This window comes from Aethina tumida, chromosome 5 (genome assembly GCF_024364675.1).
Source record: "Aethina tumida isolate Nest 87 chromosome 5, icAetTumi1.1, whole genome shotgun sequence".
In the NCBI taxonomy this organism is placed as follows: Eukaryota; Metazoa; Arthropoda; class Insecta; order Coleoptera; family Nitidulidae; genus Aethina; species Aethina tumida.
The window spans coordinates 27,584,643-27,610,001 of NC_065439.1; the positions used below are offsets into that span (position 1 = coordinate 27,584,643).

The following is a 25,359-nucleotide window of genomic DNA, read 5'->3' on the forward strand; positions in this document are numbered from 1 at the left end:
AGGGCAAATATTTACAAATCAAGTGGGTTTGCGATATGGAGACATTTTTAGATAGGATCTAATTAATATTGAACGGTATTGACTCCGACACTAGAAGTAAAAGAGTACAAACTATTATCAGATTTATTGATATAAAAACTGTTTTAATTACATTATAAATACAGTGTCGTCTGATCAGGCCGCTAGATAAAGATAAATGTCCTATTACTCGTTTTAATAAAGAAATTTCTGTTAATCAAAAACATATTCCTCATAAAAATATAATCATAATCATAATAACGGTAAAATTTATTTGATTGAAAAGCGTTTTTTCATAAAGACTCTGTTTGCCTTGAATAAAAGAATATTAATAAATAATGGAAACATTAGAATACCTTTTAGGGCAAATCAAAAGAGCAAACTTTTATTTATTATTTTATGAACCATTTCTTTGACAAACATGATTTTTATAAATAATAATTTCAAATAAAATGAGTTCTTTCTTGTAAGATTTGATGTTTGGGATTTATTTTATACTGAAATCCGCCTTTTACTACTTAGAATTGTATTTAATGATGCTCGTTGTACTTTGTATTGATATTCATTTATATTTTATGCCAAACACATTTAAATAAAGTACAGGGTGTTCTAAATTGGTTGTTTTTACATATTATAATAATTTTCGGACAAGATAGGAACAATTAGAATAAAATCTCCAGTGCTAAATGTTTTTAAAGAACAATATTAAATATTCGAAATTTACTAGCTAAAGATAATTTAATAGAACAACAATTATATATCCTTTAGGACTCTTTAGAGTCTTATTTGATTTCTTTGGGTGAAAAAGAAGTAAACACTTTTTTAATCATGAGCAGTGATTGAATTAATGCGACCAAGATGTCCCAAGTATTATTTGTTGTTTAATTATATATTCTCCAATTTTTTTATTATTTTATTTGTTTGAAATTTCTTGTGTATATTTGTATATTAAAAATAACTGACATTATAAACCAGATATCACGTCTCTAATTATAAAGCCGATTTGTATATTTAAAAAAAATATATTTTAATAAAACACGTCATATTTGGGGGATTCTCATTAGATTATCAGCATTGTTTTTTTAATAGTGAGGTTCCAATTATATTATTTTAAAAATAATAACTCTTTAAAAATCAAATTTTTCGAACTCTATTATAAATTTATGTTTTATATGTTAATTATATTTTTAATCGATATAATATAGCAATATTGATTTACTTTTTTTATACTGATTAGTCGTATAATCTATGTGTGTAAGGTAAATAGTTCAAAACATGTTTTCTTATTTTGATGATCATATATGTCCTTGAAAATGTATGTAGATATGTTTTTTCAAATATTTTTTTAATAAAGGCTAGATATCAAAAAATTAGTAAAATCATAAGACATATAGGCAACTAGGATTACATTAATAGTCATATTTTATCAATACTCATTGTCAATTAATTTGATATTAATTTTAAAAATATCGTTTTTAATAAATATTAACTCATTTTACTGTAATCAACAACATTAAACAAATAAACAATTCAAAATTAAGTAACCGGTGAAATGTCAAAATGTGCACCATAGTAGCGCAATCAGCTGTTCGAAACTTGCGTCTATCACTCAGCAGAGCATTTTCGGTTACAGCTACATTAAAAAAAATGACGACTGAAACCGATATTCCCACTTGGAAGAAATATGCTGAAACTAACACGCTTCAAAAAAAGATCGACGTCTTATCCAACATAAGCATTGACAACTCGAAAAATGCCAGCTTAAGCGAGAAAATTTCCATCTTTTGCGGCGATATCACATCTCTTAAAGTACGTATCAAATCAATCTGGTATTGTACGCACTGTTTGTGCTGGTCCGACTTATTAACTTGACGGTGTCAACTTAGCAAACAACGTTGAGTAAATCATGTGTAACAATTTGTTGTTATTAGATCGACGCCATCGTAAATGCAGCGAATTCATCCCTTAGAGGAGGAGGGGGAGTTGACGGGGCCATTCACAGAAGGGCCGGACCGAAACTTCTAGAGGAATGCATCACATTGGGTGGCTGCCCACCAGGAGAGGCCAAAATAACCAAAGGCTACAATCTCCCTGCTAAGCGTAAGTACAACACTAATTTTTATAAATTTTACTATTTTAAATTATTGTTTCAGACGTGATCCACACAGTAGGACCAAGAGGCGAGAAGCCAGATACTTTGCGGAACTGCTACAAAAATAGTTTGGCCATAATGAAAGATAAGCAGTTGAAGACCATAGCCTTTCCTTGTATTGCAACTGGGATATATGGATACCCAAATTTGGCGGCTGCTCATGTTGCAGCTTCTGAAGTCCGGAAACATTTGGAATCTCATGCAGATGATGTTGATAGAATCATATTCTGTGTCTTTTTGGATGTCGATAAAGACTTTTATGAAGGGGTTCTGCAGTCATATTTTCCATTAAATTAATATTATCAGCTCTCAATTTTTGTTACTAAAATGTATGAATAAAGCATATTTCGTTTCTCAACATTTAAAGCATTTTATTAAATAAATTGCTTTTCTTCTAGTTATTATTTCTAGTTTACTAAAGGCAAGTACATAAAGGATGGAGAAATTTTATCATTTTATTTTGAATTGTTCTAATTGTTTTAGATATTTATTTATAAAGAAATTTAGCAATTATATTTTCCTTTAAATTAAAATTATCAGCTTGAAATATTTGTTACTAAAATGTATTCATTTTTTAGTTGTTAAATTTATTTGACTGAGTTCTAAATTTTTTTTAGACATTTATTTATAAAGAAATTTTGCAGTTATATTTTTCTTTAATTAAAATTATTAGCTTTAAATATTTGTTACTAAAAAGTATAAATAAAGTGTATTCCTTTTTTTAGTTGTGAATATTTACTATAAATCAGCACCCACATTTTCTGAAATATTGTCTGCCACAATTTTTAATTCTCTTTTGTGTGTTTATACATGAAAAAACATTTTGCTATAAAAAGTACAGATGCAAAAAAGACATTGTTCAGATGAACTATAATAACTATTTAAATAAATACCAGAACTTTAATATTAAATAAGTGCACTGGCAGTGATAATTATTAGATATTGTGCTGGGAAAGCTTTGTTCTTTTACATTATTTTCCAATCAATAATATAAATATTAAAGATAAGAAAGTTCTGTCTTTTGGAGCTCATAAGTAAAATTAAGCATATCAAATCTTTTTTATTAAATTACCTTGTACAAACTCTGAAAAGAACATAGATTAATAAATAATTATAAACTGTTTAATACTAATTTTTGGCTCCACTCATTGACCTTTCTATATTTGCAGATATCTAAACATTTTACTGATATTTCAGTTGATTAGAAGATTATTATTAGCCACTTGAAATAATAATTTGTTGTGAGAATTTGTTATATTCTTGATTAATTCAATAATTATTGTATAGTAATAAATGAGATATATTTCAAAGACTTTGTCATATATAAACAATTCATTTTAAGTTTAGCTGAAAATAAAATTTAAAATACACTGTATGTAAATACACACAGTAAATAAATTAGAATAAAAACAACGCATGTTCAAATCTTAACGTATAGATGAGTTAAAATAGAATATAGAATTTATATTCACATATTCTAATATTTTCTAATCAGAATTTTTTCGAGAAAAATATTCTCCATAATTTACACACGCTTTTGTCCACCCTGCCTGAAATATGAAAATATTAATTTTTAAATGAGAAAAAAAATTCTGTTACCTTATATACACTGCACGTATTATTTTATTTCATTTAAAATTAAATTGTTTTTATTGTGTATTAATTATGTACTTATATTTTCCTAATTATAAAATTAGTAAATACTTTTTTCACCACTCGTATAGATATAGGTCGTAAAACCCAAAAAATGGGTGTAACTAAAAAACGGAAACGCAAAATTTAAAATTAAAAAGTCGAATCGTTTGAAAATGTAAACACCTAGAAAATTAAATATGGTGGCTAATGTTCATTATCAATAAAATACACCTGACCAAACTATTCATCTTCAACGAAATCAAAGTAAGTAGTGCAAGCCAGAAAAACGAAATGCGCTCGTCGCAATTAATTTTTTGGCCACGAAATCCGGCCGAAAGTGTCGTGTTCGGTTCGGCGTCCGACAAAAATAGCGAATTTCATGAAAATCGAGATCCATTTTAGATGTAGGCACATTTTATTTCAGATACATATTTTACAATAAATTACGGAACATCCGCGCCGTACGTGCAACGGGTGCGACAAGGAGGCGCGTCGGACCTCTCCGTCCGATTTAAAAATCCAACGCAGGGCGCATGTGCAGTGATGACGTTGTACGACGGTGGGGAGATAAAAGAGAGTAAGGGAAAGAACAACTACACCGTAAAGAAAAGCGGTGCATAGTTTTTGTGTCAAGTGGTGTTTTAATAAATAAAAATCAGTGAAAAATCGACGAAAAATCGTTCACGAGCGTCCAGCGGTAGTGTCAGGATGGCGTCCGACGAAGAAGTGGACGAATCTTTTGCCGGTAAGTTTGTTTTGTTTGGATATGCATAGGTGATTGAAGAGTAAGCCGCTTCCTAACTCGTGTTTACTTTTTAATTCGCCGTTTAATAGCTGCGAAGTGATTAGATGCCGTGTTTCGGGTACGTTGCGTCTAGTGTTGGTGGTGTTTGCGTGTACGAGGCGGAAATACGCGCAAGATGAATAATTATAACCTGGTAATCAGTTATATTAGGAGCGGGGTGCGGGGAGGCAGTTTTCATTATTTTTGTGACAGCGCGCGGGCATATCCTGACCCTTAACAAAATGGAGGACATCAAACAAAGAGATTGGCAGATTGCAAATTATATAATTGTTTGTTGATAGTGAATTCGGTCGTTCAGGGTTAGAAAATTCGTATTTTCCCTCCAAAATACCGACACGATGACACTGACCACTGTCCACATGGCCGGCACATGAGTTTATTGTATGTCGCTTTTTAGGGGAGGAGGACGTCGCCGACGAGGGCACCAACGATCAAATTGATAACGACCAGGAGTCCGACGAGGCGGCCCCAAAAGGCGGAGTAAGCATATTTCTTTCATTCCCATTTTGTGGCTTCATTTATTCAACGCAACAAATATTCAAATAAACTGAAATTAATTGATTATTTTTATGGAGGGTTGCACAAGGAAATCAATATATCTTGATTAATTACTGAAATTCTATAATTTAACAAGTAGTTTGTATGGAATATATGAACATTTGTTTAATCGATCAATATAGTTATACAAATCCAATGTATATTAGCAAGTTAAAATCAATATTATATTTTAAATAAAATATAATCAATTAAATAAATAAGGTGTGGTGAATAAAAACATAGTTTAAGAACAGGCTCTTAAAATGTAAGAGCAGAATTACAAAAAATTGTGCTTTATGAACATAATTTAATATTAATAACATCACATAATCAGCCTGTTAGTTAATATATTAATATATAGTATGGTTCATCTGAGGCACTTTCATAAAATTTGTATATCACTTTTTTCAATTGTAAAACATAAAAGTATTTATGTATGGACAAAATAGAAAATTAAGCTACACCACTGATTTAAGCACTCCCTAAAATTGTTATATACTAATTTTCATAAAAAAAAATATTAGCATACTTATGATATGATTGAAAAATGTGCTATTTTTGATAATATAAGGTATTATATTTAGACTACTTGATCAAAAAAATAAATTCATAAGAATATATTTCTAATTTTTCCACTTAAATGTGAATATGCACAATTTTTTTTTATGAAATGTGGTATATACAGATTACTAGGGTAGTTAATCCAGTGGTGTAGTTGTGAACAGGCAATAACAATTTTAACCTTTTAAAATATTGTAGATATCATAGTACCATTAAATAAAAATATATTAATTGTAAATAAATCTTAATTCAATATTTTTAGAAAACCACTTGATTTTTATTTTCTTCAAAAACAAAAAACAACTCTGTATAGTAAAACACTATAAATAGGCTTTAATTAGTTATTTTATTTTTTTCCTAACAATTAGTGTCAAGTATGACAGAATTAACCTGCCATTTTGTTACTTAAATTCTTATATTTTCTTATTTTTTTGTGATGGTGAGTATTTTTGGTAAATATTATTACATTACACCTACACAAATTTTACTATTATTTTTTTTTTCATTATGTTTGATTAATTAATTTAGTTTTTGTTAAATACTGTTAAATCATAGTACCCCAGAAAACCATTTTTATTAATGTAGATGTGTCATTAATAAGAACATATTTATAATCATATCTTAAATAATATTATTTTTTTAAGAATATGTTAACAACTCTCTTTAATGAAGTTGTATGATATCTAAACACTTAAATATTATTAATATTTTAATTATTTATAATTTTTTAATTGTTTTAAATAGTTTAATTATTTTATCATATTACTTTATCTCATGTAGTAGTAGATAACTAATATTTTTACAGTTTGTAAATAACCACCACTAAATCTATTATTTAGAATCATTTATTATGCACGTCAAACAAAAAATAATAATTCATAAATAACATTTGAAGACAATATAATTTAAAATAGAAATTCTTTATCTAATTTAAATATTTATTTTGGGTTTCAGCTTACATTACACATTCTATTACTCCCAATATATAAACGGAGAATTAATTAAGTTTAAAATAAATTTAGATTAGAAATAAAATCTTGAACAATACATGACGCTAATTTACATAAAATTTATACAATAACTAAACATTACTTGCCTTCTATCAGGAAGAAGATGACGATTATGAACCAGAAGACGGCCGTAAGAAAAAGAAGGGGAAGAAACGGAAAGCAAGAGGCGAGGAAAAGAAGGGGAAGAAAAAGAAAAAGAAACGAAAAAATGACAGTGGAGACGTACGTTTACATTAATTACTAATACCACGGTGTTATTATACGATTATTATTTGTTATTAGGAAAGTGATTATGGCGACGATGATGCTGCCGACTCGGATTACGGAAGCAAGAGAGGTAGAAAGTCTAGAGGACCGAAACATTCGGCTCCTTCTACCCCGGCTCCGGAAACCTCGTCAGGCGGCGGTGGTGGTGGATGTAAGTATATTTTTTATTAACAAACACGAGTAATAAATCGTTAATTTTTATTTAGCCGGCATGCCGACAATTGAAGAAGTTTGCTCCACCTTCGGACTCAGTGACGTCGACATAGAGTACACCGAGACGGAATTCCAAAATCTCACGTCGTACAAGCTCTTCCAACAGCACGTTCGACCTCTGCTAGCCAAGGAAAACCCTAAAATACCCATGTCCAAGCTTATGATGTTGGTGGCGGCCAAGTGGCGCGAGTTCTCCAACATTAACCCCAATCTGCAATCTGAAGGTCAAGAACAACCAAGCACTCCAGCACCTGAAGAGTATACCAAAAGGACTAGAACACCAAGGGAAAAGGAGAAAATCGATTCCGAAGCTTATGAGGATGAAGACGAGGAAGACGATGAGGATGAGGGCAAAAAGAAAAAGAGGAGTTCGAGGCAAAAGAAGGCGGCCAAAAAGTCAAGCAAGGTGCCCACACTTAAGATCAAGCTGGGCAAGAGGAAACGAGGCAGTTCGGTTAGTAATTTGAGTCCTAATGATATTTTATTAGACTAACATTGTATTTATCATAGGATGAAGATGGCGAGGCCAGTGCCAACGGATCCGATAGAGATTCGGATGCGGAATTCGAACAGATGTTGCAGGACGCCGAAGAGCCCAGCAGTTCCAAGGCGTCCAGTGGAGAGCCGGCACAACCGACTGAACCCCAGGAGGAAACTCCGCAACCCCGTCGGAAAGCCAAAACGAAAATCGGCAATAAGAGCAAGAAAAAGAAGCGTAGCAAACCAAAGGAAGAAGAGAACTATGAGGTAGTCCCACAGTTTACTTTTATTTGATTAGTTTACTCATTAATTTTGTTTATAGCACCAAGATTACTGTGAGGTGTGTCAGCAAGGCGGCGAAATTATTCTTTGCGATACTTGCCCACGTGCTTACCATTTGGTTTGCTTGGAACCCGAACTTGAAGAGGCTCCTGAAGGGAAATGGAGTTGTCCCCATTGCGAAAGTGAAGGTAACAAGACTTAAATGATTTTTAGTTTGAACGTTTTCTAATCATAATCAAATAAAATATAGGACCCGCTGAACAAGACGACGATGAACATCAAGAATTCTGCCGAGTTTGTAAAGACGGTGGAGAATTATTGTGTTGTGATTCGTGCCCTAACGCATACCACACTCATTGCTTGAATCCACCCCTGTCTGAAATTCCGGACGGCGACTGGAAATGTCCAAGGTGTAGTTGTCCACCTCTGGTTGGCAAAGTAATGAAAATCCTTACTTGGAGATGGACCTATGAACCAGTAAGTGTCCCCAACTCCTCAACTAGCGTTGTTATTTAATCACTGACATTTTAGATTGATGAAAATGCGGTCACCGCCACCGGTAAGAAGCCCAAGGCTAAACGGCATAGGGAATTCCTCATCAAATGGCATGAGAAGTCATACTGGAATTGCAGTTGGATCAGCGAAATTCAGCTGGATGTCCACCATCCGCTTATGTTCAGATATTATACCAGAAAATACGACATGGAAGAGCCTCCGAAACCGGAGGAGCCGTTGGAAGAAACCGACGCAAGAGTAACTAGGCTCATGAAGATGGGTGGTAAGAAAGATGAAGAAATGGAAGAAAAATTCTACCGTTACGGCATCAAACCTGAATGGTTGATCGTACATCGCGTGATCAATCACAGAACGATGAGGGACGGCAGGACGTTGTATTTGGTTAAGTGGAGGGAATTGCCCTATGACCAAGCCACGTGGGAGGAAGAGTCGGACGAAATTCCTGGACTCAAGAGCGCCATTGAATACTATCTAGTAAGTTTTTTAACAAAATGTCATGGAAACAAAATTTTATTGACGTATTGTTTATAGGATTTAAGGTCAGCTTGCTTAAATCAAGGCAAAAAGAAAGGCAAAGGCAGGAAGAGCAAGTCTAAGGAGGTGGACGACGACGACCGCTCTTCGTAAGTATTATATAATAAATCTTTTAACAAATTTATTTAAAAAATGTCAGTATATCTTCATAAAACGTCGAAACGATTGATATTAACTGAGAAGTTGATATAACATTAGGAATTAATTCTCTTTTATGTCAATGGAATTAATCTTAATTATAAACAATTTCAGTGGGTCATTACAAACTCGCCGTTACACACCGCCCCCCGATAAGCCCACAACTGATCTCAAGCGCAAATATGAAAAACAACCCCACTACTTGGACGAATGCGGTATGCAACTACATGAATACCAATTGGAGGGTCTAAACTGGCTGCGTTACTCATGGGGTAACGGAACAGACACAATTTTGGCTGACGAGATGGGTCTTGGCAAGACCATTCAAACGATTACTTTCTTATATTCACTCTATAAGGAGGGTCATTGTAAAGGACCCTTCTTGGTGTCTGTACCTCTTTCTACCATCATCAATTGGGAGAGAGAATTTGAAACTTGGGCTCCAGACTTTTATGTAATCACGTATGTTGGAGATAAAGATAACAGGGCTGTTATTCGCGAAAACGAACTTAGTTTCGAAGAGAGTGCCAACAAAGGCGGAAAAGCTGCAAAAATAAAGGGAAACAACATTAAGTTCAACGTTCTTCTAACCAGTTATGAATTGATCTCAATAGATATAGCTTGTTTAGGCTCAATTGACTGGGCCGTATTGGTGGTCGATGAGGCTCATCGTTTAAAGAGCAACCAATCCAAATTTTTCAGGCTCTTAAATAGTTACAGCATCGCCTATAAACTTCTGCTTACTGGTACCCCATTACAAAACAACTTGGAAGAATTGTTCCATCTGTTGAATTTCTTGAATGGAGAAAAATTCAAGGATTTGTCAGCTTTCCAAAATGAATTTGCTGATATATCGAAAGAAGATCAGGTTAAGAAATTGCACGAACTCCTCGGACCACACATGTTGCGTCGGTTGAAAGCTGACGTACTCAAAAGTATGCCATCCAAGTCCGAGTTCATTGTTCGTGTCGAATTGTCTCCCATGCAGAAGAAATATTACAAATATATTCTCACTAGGAATTTCGAAGCTTTGAATCCCAAAGGCGGTGGCCAGTCCGTGTCTTTGTTGAACATTATGATGGATCTCAAAAAGTGCTGTAACCATCCTTACTTGTTCCCCGCTGCTGCTGAGGAAGCTCCTCTAGGTCCTCACGGCAACTATGACACACAAGCATTAACCAAAGCATCAGGCAAACTTGTCCTTTTATCGAAAATGTTGAAAAAGCTTCGAGATTCGGGCCACAGAGTCCTCATCTTTTCTCAGATGACAAAAATGTTGGATATTCTGGAAGATTATTTGGAAGGTGAAGGTTATAAATACGAAAGAATTGACGGTGCGATCACCGGTAGCTTAAGACAGGAGGCCATTGATAGATTCAATGCTCCTGGGGCACAACAATTTGTTTTCTTGTTGTCAACCAGAGCTGGTGGTCTCGGTATCAATTTGGCGACTGCTGATACTGTCATCATTTACGATTCAGATTGGAATCCTCACAACGACATTCAGGCGTTTTCAAGAGCTCACCGTATCGGTCAAGCCAATAAAGTAATGATTTACCGTTTCGTCACGAGAAACAGTGTCGAAGAACGAGTCACGCAAGTTGCGAAACGGAAAATGATGTTGACACATTTGGTTGTGCGACCTGGAATGGGCGGAAAGGGAGCCAATTTTACTAAACAAGAACTGGACGACATTCTCAGATTCGGTACTGAAGAATTGTTCAAGGAAGATGAAGGTAAAGAAGACGAGGCTATTCACTACGATGACAAAGCCATAGAGGACCTTCTCGATCGTACCAAAGAAGGTATTGAACAAAAAGAAAACTGGTCTAACGAATATTTGAGTTCATTCAAAGTTGCCAGTTATGTCACCAAAGAAGGGGAAGGCGAAGAAGAAGTTGATACAGAAATCATAAAACAAGAAGCCGAAAATACTGACCCAGCTTACTGGATCAAACTGCTTAGACATCACTATGAGCAGCAACAAGAAGATTTAGCTCGAACATTGGGTAAAGGCAAGCGTGTCAGGAAACAAGTGAACTATAACGACGGAGGAATGACGACAGATACTCGGGAAGATTCTACCTGGCAAGAGAACTTATCCGACTACCATTCCGAGTTTTCTGCTGGCTCGGATGAGGACAAAGAAGACGATGACTTCGATGAAAAGAATGAAGGTGGAGAACTTGGTCGAAGACGCGGTAGGAGGATCGAAGGAAGGAAAGACGAGAGAGATAGACCTTTGCCTCCACTTTTGGCACGTGTCGGTGGTAACATCGAAGTTCTGGGCTTCAACGCCAGACAGAGAAAGGCCTTCCTCAATGCTATTATGCGTTATGGAATGCCGCCACAAGATGCTTTCAACTCCCAGTGGTTGGTACGTGATCTCCGTGGCAAATCTGAAAAGAACTTCAAGGCATACGTATCTCTGTTCATGCGCCATTTATGCGAACCCGGTGCGGATAATGCTGAAACATTTGCTGACGGAGTTCCTAGGGAAGGCCTCAGTCGGCAGCATGTACTTACCCGTATCGGAGTTATGTCATTAATAAGGAAGAAGGTTCAAGAGTTCGAACACATTAATGGCGAATACAGTATGCCTGAGGTGATTAAGAAAAATATTATGGAACAAAATAAACCGCCCAGCTCTTCTACTACCGAAGCGGAAACTCCTAAGAGCGCTACCACAAGTACCAGCGCTACACCCGCCACAAGTGCAGCTCCCAGTCCAGCTCCAAATCAGACTGAACCTGCGGATAAAGAAAAGGAAACAGAGGAAGCTAAGGAGTCTGAAGTCAAAGAGGAGGACGGAAAGAAAAAGGAGAAAACTCCAGAAGAAAACAAAGAATCATCAGAGGAGAAGAAAGATGAATCTGCTGAGAGTAAACCCGAAGTAGAAGTCAAATCTGAGACCGCCGAAGAAGATAAGCCCAAGGAAAAGGAAGATGAAAAAGAACCAGCAGCAGTTGAGGTCAAGGAGGAAGTCAAAGAGGAAACAACCGAAGATAAGGAAGTAAAGAAGGAGGAAGAGGTTCAAGAAGAATCAAAGGAAGTCAAGAAAGAGGTGGAAGGCGAAAAAGAAGAGGAAAAGGCAAAGACTGACGTAAAGAAAGAGGGAGAAGAAGAAGTTGTCATTGTTGAAGAAGACAAAGAGAAGGTTAGTTGATCATTATTTTTTATTATAATTCAAATTACAAAATTTTATTTTTGTAGGATAAGAAGAAACCTTCAGATGTTGACATTGCTGAACTGAAGAAACGGTTTATGTTTAACATTGCTGATGGTGGATTCACAGAGTTGCACACTCTGTGGCTGAATGAAGAAAAGGCCGCTACACCTGGTCGTGAATACGAAATCTGGCACAGAAGACACGACTACTGGCTTTTGGCCGGAATCGTCACTCACGGCTACGGTAGATGGCAAGACATTCAAGCAGATGCAAGATTCGCCATCATCAACGAACCCTTCAAGATGGATGTCGGCAAAGGCAACTTCCTCGAAATTAAAAACAAATTCCTGGCCAGGCGTTTCAAAGTAAGTTTACTTATTTTGGAATATGGAGCAATATTAATATTTTTGAATTAGCTGTTGGAACAGGCACTGGTAATCGAGGAACAGCTACGTCGTGCCGCCTACCTTAACCTCACGCAAGATCCAAACCATCCCGCGATGTCATTGAACGCGCGCTTCGCCGAGGTTGAGTGTTTGGCCGAGTCGCATCAGCATCTCAGTAAGGAATCGCTGGCAGGTAACAAGCCTGCGAATGCGGTACTTCACAAGGTGCTCAATCAGCTCGAGGAGCTGCTCAGTGACATGAAATCGGACGTGTCACGATTGCCGGCCACCCTGGCAAGGATCCCGCCTGTGGCGCAACGGCTGCAGATGTCGGAAAGGAGCATATTGTCGCGGTTGGCGGCCACCAGCTCGAGCAACGCTCAGACGACTGGTAAATGTAATTGCATTTTTTGATTTAATTTCTGTTTGGTCATGTCTTATTTTTAATTATTTGCAATTGGAAAAGTAATTGGTGTAATACTAAATGCTGTTTTCTTGCAGCTCAAGTAATGAGCCAGTTCCCAGCTGGTTTCAATGCTGGAAATCTGCCAGGATTTGCAGCGGCAGCCGCAAACTTTGCAAACTTCAGGCCTCAGTATTCAGTACCAGGCCAACCACCAGCAGGTTTTCCATCATAGACGTGTAAGTTAATATTGTCGATTTGTATTTATTTATCTAATGTTTTTTTTCTTTTTAGAATTATCAGAATCAAACTCATTGTACACATAACCTTGCTCAGAAACGCCGGAATCAAATAAATGGCTATTGGTGTCCTAGTTAATTTACTATTATATTTTTAAGTATCTACAGTGTAGTTATATGATAAATTCGGCATTTATTTATTTTTATAATAATGCATTCATACATTCCCTGTTCCCACCTGTCATTAATATTTAGCATATAAAGTAAAAGATGGTGTTTTTTGTGTGTTCGTTTTTACATTTTGAGTTAATGTATTGTGATCAGCTGTGTGTTTAATTTTTTATTTTATATGCTTGGTGGGAACATGGGATGGAAATGTGTAGCAAAGTAGCAATAGCAAAATCTGTTAATACAAGTACATATAAGTGATGGTAGAATTTTTTTAACTAGTAATGTTTATCTGGAGCATTCCTAAAAACAATAAAATCTTGTAAAAATCTCATTATTTATTTTTGACCTGAGACATTGTTTTTTGTTTATTGTTTATTTATAAATAAAATTAGTAATTATGGGACAGTATCAAAAATTTTATGTTTTGATTTGTACCTTTTATATCCTAGAGTTTAAAAAATTATTTATAAATAATTACATAACATTTTTTGAAAATTAAAATACTAATAAATAATACATAAGTTTAAATAAAATGACGTAGGATTAAAAAACAAGTATATTTAAAACAACTATTAGTATCATCTGTTACATTTAACTTAAAAATATAATAATTTATTTGGAAATTTATTTACATTATTATACAAAGCTATGATAAAAAATTACAGTGTTCAACATTAATAAACTTTAGAGGTTACAAACTTTATAAGGACTTTAATAGATCGTTATACGGCATATCTGGTTTATCTTTAACTTTTTTGAAATTCTCAATGAACGTCTCTTTTTGTTTGTCATTCGTCAAATTCCTATAAAAATCTGATCCTGCGATGCATAACATCTTCCTGTCTTCGTATTCATAACGTCCTACCCGCGTTTGAATGTAGGGGAACACCGATCTTAACCATTGATTTGTGCTGGCGCTGATGAAGAAGCACGTCAAGCACCACGTCGCCAATCCAATGGAGAAAGATTGCGTAAAGTTGGACAAACTAAATACTACCCAGTCTTGAAGCAAAGAGAGCTGATCTCGTTCGATGGCGCTTCCAAATACCTTAAAATAATTAATGTTATACAACAACTTACAAACTAGTCTAATATTGTTCACCTCAAATACCACCCTACTTAGTAATTTAGGGTGTGGTTGTTGGGGCGACAAGAACTCGCCTATTACTTTTGTCAGTATGTCGGAAGGTGCGAAGAAGTCGTTCAAAATGTCTGGAAGCACCGAAGTTAATACTTTAACTTCAAAGTCGTAGCCTTTCTTCACTTTTTCGAACATGGCTGAAATTTTCTCTATGGTTTGGACCAAATGATCCGGACTCGTCTGGTTGTTTTCTAGTCTGGCATTTTCAAGGTGTTTCCAACAATCTAAAAGTCAAAGTTTATGTGCCTGATAATCTTATATAATCGTTAATGAGGACTACCTGTATACATATATGTTATTAACAGTTGAGTGCCTAAAAAGGCTTTGGAGTCGTTTTCCTGTTTCATATAATCTAAAGCTATTTTGAGGACTTGTTTCCCAATTTTGGCCATTATACTTTTCTTCACTATTATCAACCTTTCCAGTCCCTAAAAATTTGTGTTATAGATTATTTCAAAATTAAATTGGTGATTGTACCTTCACTATAGCACTGTTAATCGTACTATTTTTGTCTTTTAGAACCAAAAATGCGGTTTGTAATGTGTTCAAAACAAAATTAGTCTCCATGTGCATTTCATCAATATTTTCAATGAGGTAAAATGCTATGGACCATACCAAGAGAGTGTGATCTTGAGATTTTTTCAATGCACTAAAATAATTAAAAACAATTAAATATAATTTTTTTAATTGATTCAACAGTTCTCACCTATTAGTCGCGTTTAAATTGCTTTGGACGTATTCAACTACTAATGGTAGTATTAATTGCATTTCATCTGAAATCCCTCCTATACTTATATTATTTATTTTTAAACCTTCCAACAAATACAGAATACCCATTAGACAAGATACTCTAGTTGTAACAAAGAGGCTTTTAAGATACTGCACCAACATCTTCTTAATAGTTTCAAACACCTCTAAGTCCTAAAATACAGCATCAACAATGTGAATTTATATTGCTTAGATACTTACAGGCATAAGAATACTGGCTGATTTACACAGTCCCACAATGATATATTGATGTATTAATTCATCCTCGTTAGTGTGGGTCTTGGACAGTTCCAAAAACGTGTTCATCATCCACGAAAACTGAGATTTTTCAGTGAAAAGATCCGAAATTATTACGGTGGAACGCACGGCCTCGTACAACACCCTTATGTGTGACAGAACCTCTGCCTTCATTATTTGTGAGTAATAATCTAGCAAAAATTGAAGACAGGAAGTTAAGTCCAAGGAATGTTCTTCCAACATTTTGACACGACACTCGTAGGCATTTGTTGCCGGATCCAATTCACTGGACTCCTCTATGATGTTGGTGGCAACAAGAAAGTACCTTATGGACATTTGACCATAACCGTACCGTGTGGTCAATTTTTCAAAATTTTTATGGTCAAAAACGTTAACTAAATGTCTCCCTTCATAAACGTTGGTGCTTTCGTAAAATTTTTGTTGCATGCTATTGTGGATTTTTTTCAACTTCTTGACACTGGAATGTGATGCGTCAACAATAAAATTATTATAAATATGTTATAAATAAAACCTTGTGCTTTCATCAGATATCAAACTGTTTCGTGAAACATGCATCAATTCTGAATTTAAGGCGTTGGCCGGATTTGGAAAATATAAGCTTTTTAACAAAAGAGCGGTTATGGCTTTAATGGCCAAACTAGTACCATGTACAATGTCATTTACTTCGTCTGGTTCGCAGTTGTCCATTGGGTTACAAACGCTTAACAGGCACATCCAAGTTTCCTCAAATTGTTGACGAGAAGTCCAACCTAACAGCGTTATCCTGAAATTAATTATGAAAATCCAATTAAGACAATTTCTCTTAATTTTTAATAATGAATTACCTGAAAATGTATTCCTCAAGTATGTCTATTTCTTGTAATAGTTCTATAGGTAGAGGAGGCACCTGAGTGTTAAAGGTGCCAAACATTGTGGGTTCCCAACCCGTTTTCCACACCCTCGTGGGTATTAATACATAAGAGTTCACCACTGGCATCCTTGATAAAGACACTATAATATTTTTAATGTCGTCCAATAAAAATTTGGGAATATCAACATTGTTCTTCTTTATTTTATCCAACCAACTGACCAAGATATACAATTGATAACAAGCATGGCCGGCCGCACAAGACTCCATGTTTTCCAGAGACAACTTCAGACTGAATTTTGGCATCGATGGTAAAGGCTCTTTATTAATCAACAAGAAAGTTACCAGCTTGTAGACGCTATTAACGGCGGAACTTAACCATGTAATCTGACTTTCCAGCCCCAAAATTCCACTTAAATGGTTTTCTTTAAAAATCAGCATTGCACATTGGAGGGATGAGTGTATAACATTGATATTCAAACTGTTCCTTTGGGTGCTAAGTAAAAAGTTAATAGATTCAAGGGAAATTACCGCAAATTTAAGGATGTCTTCGTAAGAATTGTTAGGTATTGTTAACTTAGGAAACTTTAATACTGACGCAATATAAAATGACACAGAAGGAGTAATGGAATGTAGCTGTTTTGAAAAATCTTTGTTCTTAAACACCTCCGTCATTTGACTTGAATAAGTCACCTCAGACGACGTAGTCTCACGATCCACCGGATGATAAACCTAAAAAATTAAACTCCTAATTATATAACAACAACTGTGGTGACAAACTTACATGATGTGGCTTAGGTAATCGACTAATAATACCGGTAATATCTTTCAGTAAGCAGTCAGTGCTGGCTTTAAGTAAATCCGGCTCTTGCGACAATTTTTTAATGTTGAAATCTCTGAGACTGAGGAGGATGCAATCTTTTATGCACATTTTATTGAAATCGGCACTGGACATAAAGCTGAGCACCTCGGAATATTCTAGTTTATTCAGCAATTCAGCCGTCTCCATGCCAAGTCTCGATTCGCTGTATCTACCCTGAATTTGAGTCAGAAACCACTTCTTGTCCACGTTTAATTGTTTTATATCGGCCGGATTTACTACTCGGCGTTGATCAAATTCTATAGGACTTAGATCGTAGAATTGTGACGACAACTTGTTTAATAAGCTTACTAACGCCTCATGTCTAGAAAATAAATCGATAGGAAGGTGACAATGGGTAATCAAGTGTACTCACTTTTTGATTAAGCTTTTAGTTATTAGAAAGTTCTTAATTTCTACCAGTCTTTCTCTGGGTAACTGAGCATTGACCTCATCAACTCCCAAAGTTAATAAGACGTCGACTTTACGACTGGCTAGATAGACCACATTTCTAGAAATAATAACGTCCTGGTTTTTTAATAACCTCGTTATTAACAAATGTAACACTTTTCCATCTTGTGACGGATGGACACTTTTTATACACTTTAACAGAGTATGAGTGTACAAAGGCTACAAAATTTATATTGTTACATATGAAATTTTATATATTATATTACTTACATCATCAATTTCATGGCACAGTTTCGCCAATGCCTCAATTAACAATTCACTCGTTAGAGCTTTTCTATGAAGGGAGGTTATAAATTCAGAAACTGGACTTTCCTTATATAACTTCACGAGTAGTTGAACGTTATTTAATACACAATTCAGTTGACTAGTGTCTGATTGATTTTCAATCTAAAAGGTTTCTTATTAATATTTTAATTAAGGGGTTCATCTTTAACTTACCAAATAATCACAAAATACAATCACAGCACCAGTTTTGGCTATTTCCAGGTTTATGCAAATATTTTTGAATTCGCTGAAATAGATTGAGTATTCAGGTCAATAATTATTAAGCAGTATAAAACATTGTAACTTTATAGTTAAAGTACTTACGTCCTTTCTTCAGTACCCATAACCTTGGACCAAAACGTCGTATTCTTGTAGTTCCATAGAGTCAGAAGGTAACACCACTGAAACGTTAAAGTGGGATAAAACATCGAAATCTTCAAAAACGTTCGATTAATTTTTTCCAATTGATTCGTTTCTCCTTCAAATGGAATATTTTGGTTGATTATTTTTAAGGCCACATTCGTTATTTTACAGTGAGTTCCTAAATAACAATAAAAAATAGAGTAACAGATTTGAATTATCTAAATATATAGCTCACCAGATTGGAATATATGAAGACAATACATCAAAAAAGTAGAGAACTGTTCCACAAGAAAGGACTTTCCCTGATTCTTTACAAGTGCCAAGCATTCTTCTGAAGTTATCTCAATGACACGAAAAATGAACCGAATGAATATAACTTCAGGAGCCAAATGTTCAAAAATATCTGAGCAATTGGTAACGTTTAATGGATCAGCAACCATGACAACTTTCTCGAAAATACTACTCGGTGAGAAGTCACCTTTAAGTCGTGATATCTTAGAAATTAACTGGTCTTCTTTCAAAGTTGAAAGGACCAACAACAAAATAATGATCTTTGACAACCAACGATAGTACAAGTCATTATCACCCAGTGGGGGTTCTTGGAACAGCATCACAATAAAACTATCTACTGGTTTTAACGCGTTAGGATTTACTGCAAAGACGAACTTCCTCATCGAATTAAACGCCTTTGAATTATCCAACCTCAGTTTGTTCTGCTTTAACATAGGAAGCACGGCGTTCACTATCTGTTCCGACCATCTCTGCCACTTCTCCGGATCGTCGGCACAAAATTTACTGTCTTCCAAAATCAAAACCAACAAATCTATAACCTCATGGTACTCGGCTAGTTTCAGCAGTATCGCAAGCACCACTTCTCGTGTCGTTTCCAATTCTTTCATGTCGCTTGTGTTGGATTTGTTTCTGGTCAGGAATATGTCTTCAACAATTGGATGTAATGCAGGTATGCAGTGCGTAAGTGGCGGCTGGCCGCTGGCCAAGAGGCCATCACACAGCTGGATTATCTTTGGCACACCAATAATACATTTGGAGTGTTGTTTGCTGTAAGACAGTTGGACCAAAAATTGGAAGATCTTTGGAATCAGTTCTTCTGGCAAACTGCAACATAACACACCTTGCTACTTTCTTCTTCAACCACATTGATACAATAAAATTTTCAAACAACATATTTTTCTTTAACTTCCCCTATAAACAATAATTTATACATTTATGGGAAGTGGAAATTTGGCTTGAGAAAGAAACCAGATTTAACTTCGTATCTATTTCTATAGTAACACATAAATTGAAATAGTTGTTGGAGGAAACTTACGGAATTTGTCCTTCCTCAATGTACTCAAATTGTTTTAAAACGAATCCTATAAAAACCTGTTCGGAATCGAGCAAACAGTAATTGACTCTCAGTTGCACTAATTGGCTCAATAACTGTAGAACTTGACACTGTAGTTTAACATCACTGGTAACTGTGTATTGCTAAAATTATAATGAATTAATAACGAATTCATGGTGATAAGTTTACTGGGTACCTTCAAGGATTTAATGACCATAGGCTCGAAGATTCTAATGTAATTGGCTAAAATTTTATCGTTGCTCCTGGAAAACGTGCACGATTGTTTAACGTCTTTTCTGTGCAAGTACCCCATTAAAGTATTGTCGGTGTCGCACTCTATTTTATTCATTGTATTTAAAGAGTTAATACACGACGACAGTTCGTTATACGGTTTGTGTGCTAAATGATAATAGAAGCCAACTCCTTCATCCTCTTCAGATTCCTGTACAACTAACAATTAATAAATAACAAATTACAACTAAGAATATTACCTCATCATCTTTCTTTTTGGTATTTAAGATTTCCGTAATGTTGGCCGTCAGGTTAGTAGCAAATAAACACTTAAGCATTTGTTGAACGTTCGCCACAGTGGATGTGGGATCCAGTGAAAATGTGGAGCGTAGATACGTCAACAGTTCGTCTGCAATTCTCCCAAATTCCGTCAAACTCCCAATTTCCATCAAAATGGACAAGCTATTTAAGATTTTACGCATTATTTCCAAAAATCGTTCGCAAGTATCAGAATCCAACGACACTTTATAATTTGAGTAGGCACTTTTTAAGACCTCGTATATTTTCAGATAATGGGGCAGATGTGCGAACGAAGCTATGGAACATAGCTTAGTACTCTTCTCCGCTTTTTCTTCTTTCTCGTTGCTCTTTGCGGTGTTTATTAGCATTTTCTTGTCCAGGTCACTCTTCCTTCGTTTTATGGGCGACAAATTGCTGGCGGAAGGGAGACTAGGCAGGACTGGTTTTGACTGCGACATAGCGGGTACGAGGTCGTTTATTACGTGATGAAAAATGTTAAGCAATTTAATGATGTGGGAGAAAAATATTTCGCAAGTGTCGGAGAAATTCGTATTTTCAAACATGTCCCACAGGCGGGTCGTCGATTCCGGATCAGGTATTGGTCTTAAGAAAATAGCTGATTGTCCTGTAATAAAGCACTAATTATTTTTACTCATTAATAAATTGTTCCCATTTTACCGGCTAAAAGATTGGACGTTAATTCCAGTAAGTTTAAATGACACATAAGGTCGTAAACAGTGGTCGAGCTTTGAAGAAAGCCGTTACATAAATTAAGCAAGTCCGGAAGTACTTTTTGCTCCCCAGAGACGTCAACGGATTTCGGTACGACCCAGGCTTTCGTATATACGGTACTAGGATATTTAATTGATAAAAGACATAACGTTTCTATACAACCATGCTACAAAATAATTAGTTGAACTACGCATCTATCATCATAGAAGAAAATACACTTACAATTAAATATTTGGATGTGGAAGTTAAAATTAACTTGTATAATTTATTTACTATATTGGACAAAGCAAATTCTATTCTATCACAGCCTTTTTCTGAAACTTGTTTGAAGGGAAACGGCATATTTTCAATAAAATGCTTTCTATTTAGATTTTTATCGTTTTCTATAAATTTCAGATTAGTTAAATAAACGTTCCTATAAAGAATAGCTTTGGTGATCGTCGTTGATTCTTCAGTTTGAAAGTGTTCATCATATAAATGTGGTATTATACTAAAAAAATAATATTAAAATTTAAATAAAAAATATTTTTAATTATAATTACTCCACGACGCAGTTGGCGACTGCTGTCCGAACTCGCTGATCATTATCCTCCAACATTTCAATTAATATATTGTAAACAACCTTACTTTGAAATGTTCCATCGCCCAACACATGATGTATTGTGACATAAGGTAGGTTTGATACCAATTCACAGAGACCCACCTAAATATATTATGAAATAAAAGAATAATCCAAGTTCATCACCGTTTTTACCTTTACTAGCCAATATGGATTTTTTGAGAGTATTGGCAAAACCCTCAATATTGGAATTACACTTTTACATTCCCTAGATTCAATTATTCCTTCAAGCACTACATTTAAAGATGTCAGTGTTTGTCTAGTGCAATTTGCCGACTCGTCTTCTAAACCCTTATAAAAGACCTATTTTTACAATAAAGTTCTAAACTATTAATTACAATTATTACCTTTACAATTATTTGTATGAGTTTGTCTATCTGGAAAGGAGCTCGATTCTCCACACAAGAATTACTAGTGATCCATCCCCCATAATTCCCGTTGTTTTCAATAAATACTGCTTTAATAAAATTCCCAATTATCATCCTGACAACCCCCCTCAATTGTGGATCAGAATGGTCAGCATACAACAATAAATCAGACATATCTTGAGGACCAACCACATTAGAAATTTTACCATTTTTGTCCAAGTATTGCAACAGAACGTTTGGATAAAGCTTGACAATGGAAGCTAGACATGTTAAAGCAAGGGACTTCACTGAAACCCTTGCTGTTTTATCTGACAGTAATTGTCCAGGTGACCCACTCAATAAAAAAGACTTGGCTATCAATTTGGAACAATATAAAATGCTTTCGTTTTTATCCAGATATTCCCCAATGTCAATTTTTGAAACCTCAGTGTCTGTGTTTAATAATTTTTCGTCTGTACAGGAACTTTTCTCCGAAGAGTTCTCGCTAATCGTCAGTCTATCCAGATTGTCGCAAATACTTTGGCTCTTCAATGTTCCTGAATAACTGTCACCTAGTTTACTTAAACTTCCTAAATCTATGTCATCTACAGAGTCAGAACTTCTTAAATTACTAGTTGTATCTAATGACATGCTTTTTTCAACTGATTCTTTAGTTTTTGCATATGTTATATTCATGACTGATAATTTAGATTCATCTATCCATCTTTCAATATCAGATTGCATTGTGTCTGTCAGCTCAGATTCTCCAAACACATTCTCTTCTCCTGATGTTATGTTTGTAGCTACACTCAATTGACCTATAATTAAAATTGTAGAATATAAGGAAATAATTCAATGTGCTAGAATTAGTAGCAATAAATTTAATTTAATTAATTCACTTACTTGGAGATCTTAGTTTCATCATTGAAGAAGCTTGTAAAGAATAAATACGATTTTTAATTGGCCCATTTTTTGATAACAGCACTTCCTTAACTTCTGCATTACAGTTTTGAAGTAAAACATTTAATGTTTCTAGTGAAGCATTGACAATGTTGTGGTCTTTATTGGGCAAATAGTACAGACATAATTCATATATCTAAAAATTATTTAAAATACATATTAATTTAATCACAATTTAAAACAAATTACATACCATTAATTGCTTTTCAGTACAGCTAACTAAATCTTTCTCTTTGGTTTGAAGACCATTATAGTCATTTGAAATATTTTCACTATTAAAATGTGGTAGGAGCACTTTTAAACTATTAAGTACACCTAATATTGTGGTAGTACTAACATTCTCATTTACTGGAATCAAAAGATCTAAAACATGATTCTTAGTAACTATGTTAATTATATATGTGTGTGTTTACCTAAAATATTATTTAAGCAGTAGGTGACAAATTTGAATGGTTTTCTACAATTCAAACACACATGTAAAATGGAATTAGCAGTTGCCCTTCTTATTACTGCTGATTGTGGATGTGTTATATTGGCAAGAAATGCTACTAAAAGACTCTAAAACACAACTTATCACATATAACACTGCACAAATGTTTTGTTGTTTTATACCTTAATTTCATTGTCAGAAGCAAATGAACCAAGGTTTTTCATAATCTTCGATATACTGTTTGCTAGAGTTTCATGAATTTGTTCTTCAGGTCTTTCTATAACTTTGCACAAATTTGGAAACAAATTGTCTACATATGCTTTTCCTTTTAGTGGTCTGATTAAATGAGCCAGTTGAGCAAACCTCCATAGAGAAGCCCTAAGGGATCTTGCTGGTCCATTTCTTTTTATTTCTTTGTGCAATTCAATTTGAATTTTCCATATACTTCCATTACTTGATGCCTAACCATAAATTTTATTTCATGCACATTGATTAGTTTTACTAATTTGTATCACAATGGTAACTAACATAAAGTTTATAAAAATTGTGCTTACCCTTATTATTTTATTTAGACATTCTTCACTGGTCATTCGAATATCAGATTCTGGATCATCACATAATTTTAGTAAAGCTTCAATCGTTAAACTAAGAAGATATTGAAAATTGGGAGCTGTTTTTATTGATGGATTAGAAATTGCTTCGGTGAGAATGTGACAATGATACACTTTATCCTTTTTTCTAAAAGAAGGATTATATTAATTAATAATATTAGAAGACAAATAATTCTTACTTTGAGCCATCAGTTTGATTGGCATCACTAATATTTTTTAGTGCTTCTAAAGATTTTTGTAGCTTGTCTTGGGTTGCCATCTTCACAGATAATTTTTAATTATTTTATATACTTAAAACTATCTACATTCTATATTTGTAAATCTATTATTTTCATCTCATTTTTTACACATCCTTGTTTACAACAATCCGTCTGTCAGTTTTGACTTTTGTAGGTTAAATTATATTTTTATTAATGATTTCCGTTTTTTACTAATTAAATTACAAAGTACGAATATTAAATCTGTCAATACAGGAACGTTCTAATTAATTAGTTAAAGAAAGTTGAAACGTTTTTATCTTATTAAAGCAACAGAGCCGTATTATTTATTTTTCTAAATTTAAAATATTTACAGGGGCGTATTAAAAATAATGTACGTATCTGCCTTCTATGGTGGACCATGATTTTATTTATAACTCATTCACTTGCACAAACTCATAAAGAAATTATTGATATTATTTATAAGATATAAGTAATTTCAATAAAAATCAAAAATTAATTAATATTTAAACATTAAACAGAAATTTGTATTAATTAATATAGATAAATGTTATTATATAACTATTTTAAAATTGTTTTAGTAAATAAAAATTTAAAAATTTATTTTTTTTATTTTAATTGCTAAATGATAATAAAATATTTCAACATTGATTCAAGTTTAAGTAACAATTGATTTATAGTAAAAGGAAATGTGGCACTAAACACAACACTAATTAACCGACCATGAAAACGAACTGCACTAAACCGAATCGCACTACTGAGTTAATTTAGGGGAACGAACTTGCTCCAACCCCCGAACCGACCGATCGATACGCGGATCGATAACACACTGATTTTATAACGAAGCTCAGAGACGACTCACCCCATGTGTGTCATTGATCGATGATGACGTTTACGTAATTACATCTTCATAGTGAATATTTTTAACCGAAATGGAATTTTTCCTTTAAAATATTTCATTCTATTTTAACAAATCTTAAACAATAAAGGTACTAATTGTAAGTAAATTAGTATTTGTTTAGATAAATAAATTATAAATTTTCTGTACATAAATTTGTTGTTAACAAAACTTATTATAA

General features: G+C 34.2%; 3 protein-coding genes across 4 annotated transcripts; 2 read left to right on the forward strand and 1 right to left on the reverse strand.

The window, feature by feature from the left end:
* Positions 1 to 1,578: 1,578 nt before the first annotated feature.
* Positions 1,579 to 2,530, forward strand: LOC109597190 (macro domain-containing protein CT2219). Its single transcript, XM_020012826.2, has 3 exons — positions 1,579 to 1,827; positions 1,950 to 2,118; positions 2,172 to 2,530. Exons 1-3 carry the CDS (start codon positions 1,579 to 1,581, stop codon positions 2,465 to 2,467), a joined length of 714 nt encoding a protein of 237 aa, XP_019868385.2. The 3' UTR covers positions 2,468 to 2,530.
* A 1,773-nt stretch (positions 2,531 to 4,303) lies between these two features.
* On the forward strand, positions 4,304 to 13,847 carry LOC109597198 (chromodomain-helicase-DNA-binding protein Mi-2 homolog). 2 transcript variants are annotated; one of them, XM_020012838.2, is made up of 15 exons: positions 4,304 to 4,550; positions 5,008 to 5,090; positions 6,815 to 6,940; positions 7,001 to 7,136; positions 7,192 to 7,652; positions 7,709 to 7,945; positions 8,001 to 8,148; positions 8,211 to 8,437; positions 8,492 to 8,950; positions 9,008 to 9,099; positions 9,263 to 12,305; positions 12,362 to 12,682; positions 12,734 to 13,094; positions 13,205 to 13,345; positions 13,401 to 13,847. In XM_020012838.2, the coding sequence occupies exons 1-14, from the start codon at positions 4,514 to 4,516 to the stop codon at positions 13,339 to 13,341; spliced, it is 5,868 nt and encodes a 1,955-aa protein (XP_019868397.1). In that variant the 5' UTR covers positions 4,304 to 4,513; the 3' UTR covers positions 13,342 to 13,345; positions 13,401 to 13,847. The 2 variants fall into 2 exon arrangements, with proteins under 2 accessions (XP_019868397.1, XP_019868396.1); XM_020012837.2 differs by having other exon boundaries at positions 4,305 to 4,550; positions 12,734 to 13,100.
* Positions 13,848 to 14,058: 211 nt separating this feature from the next.
* On the reverse strand, positions 14,059 to 24,562 carry LOC109597202 (huntingtin). Its single transcript, XM_049967556.1, has 28 exons — positions 24,242 to 24,562; positions 24,006 to 24,189; positions 23,634 to 23,912; positions 23,435 to 23,579; positions 23,215 to 23,384; positions 22,965 to 23,157; positions 22,062 to 22,879; positions 21,850 to 22,005; positions 21,638 to 21,798; positions 21,318 to 21,585; positions 21,042 to 21,261; positions 20,324 to 20,988; positions 20,029 to 20,274; positions 19,815 to 19,975; positions 18,723 to 19,603; positions 18,449 to 18,665; positions 18,299 to 18,371; positions 18,071 to 18,247; positions 17,766 to 18,019; positions 17,315 to 17,714; positions 16,508 to 17,262; positions 16,195 to 16,446; positions 15,627 to 16,140; positions 15,364 to 15,578; positions 15,135 to 15,306; positions 14,938 to 15,085; positions 14,619 to 14,881; positions 14,059 to 14,564 (listed from the first exon to the last, which is right to left on the reverse strand). Exons 1-28 carry the CDS (start codon positions 24,319 to 24,321, stop codon positions 14,217 to 14,219), a joined length of 8,415 nt encoding a protein of 2,804 aa, XP_049823513.1. The 5' UTR covers positions 24,322 to 24,562; the 3' UTR covers positions 14,059 to 14,216.
* Between the last annotated feature and the right edge of the window lie 797 nt (positions 24,563 to 25,359).

What these genes read in the sequence shown, in the direction of transcription:
- LOC109597190 (XM_020012826.2), top strand. Translation starts at nt 1,579, where the DNA reads ATGTGCACCATAGTAGCGCAATCAGCTGTTCGAAACTTGCGTCTATCA. An exon ending in GCGATATCACATCTCTTAAA is followed by an intron (nt 1,828 to 1,949) that starts GTACGTATCAAA and finishes TGTTGTTATTAG; the next exon opens with ATCGACGCCATCGTAAATGC. An exon ending in CTACAATCTCCCTGCTAAGC is followed by an intron (nt 2,119 to 2,171) that starts GTAAGTACAACA and finishes TTATTGTTTCAG; the next exon opens with ACGTGATCCACACAGTAGGA.
- LOC109597198 (XM_020012837.2), top strand. Translation starts at nt 4,514, where the DNA reads ATGGCGTCCGACGAAGAAGTGGACGAATCTTTTGCCG. An exon ending in AGAGGAAACGAGGCAGTTCG is followed by an intron (nt 7,653 to 7,708) that starts GTTAGTAATTTG and finishes TATTTATCATAG; the next exon opens with GATGAAGATGGCGAGGCCAG. An exon ending in TCCCCATTGCGAAAGTGAAG is followed by an intron (nt 8,149 to 8,210) that starts GTAACAAGACTT and finishes AATAAAATATAG; the next exon opens with GACCCGCTGAACAAGACGAC.
- LOC109597202 (XM_049967556.1), bottom strand. Translation starts at nt 24,321, where the DNA reads ATGGCAACCCAAGACAAGCTACAAAAATCTTTAGAAGCACTAAAAAAT. An exon ending in ATCCATATTGGCTAGTAAAG is followed by an intron (nt 21,799 to 21,849) that starts GTAAAAACGGTG and finishes TAATATATTTAG; the next exon opens with GTGGGTCTCTGTGAATTGGT. An exon ending in GTCGCCAACTGCGTCGTGGA is followed by an intron (nt 21,586 to 21,637) that starts GTAATTATAATT and finishes TTATTTTTTTAG; the next exon opens with TATAATACCACATTTATATG.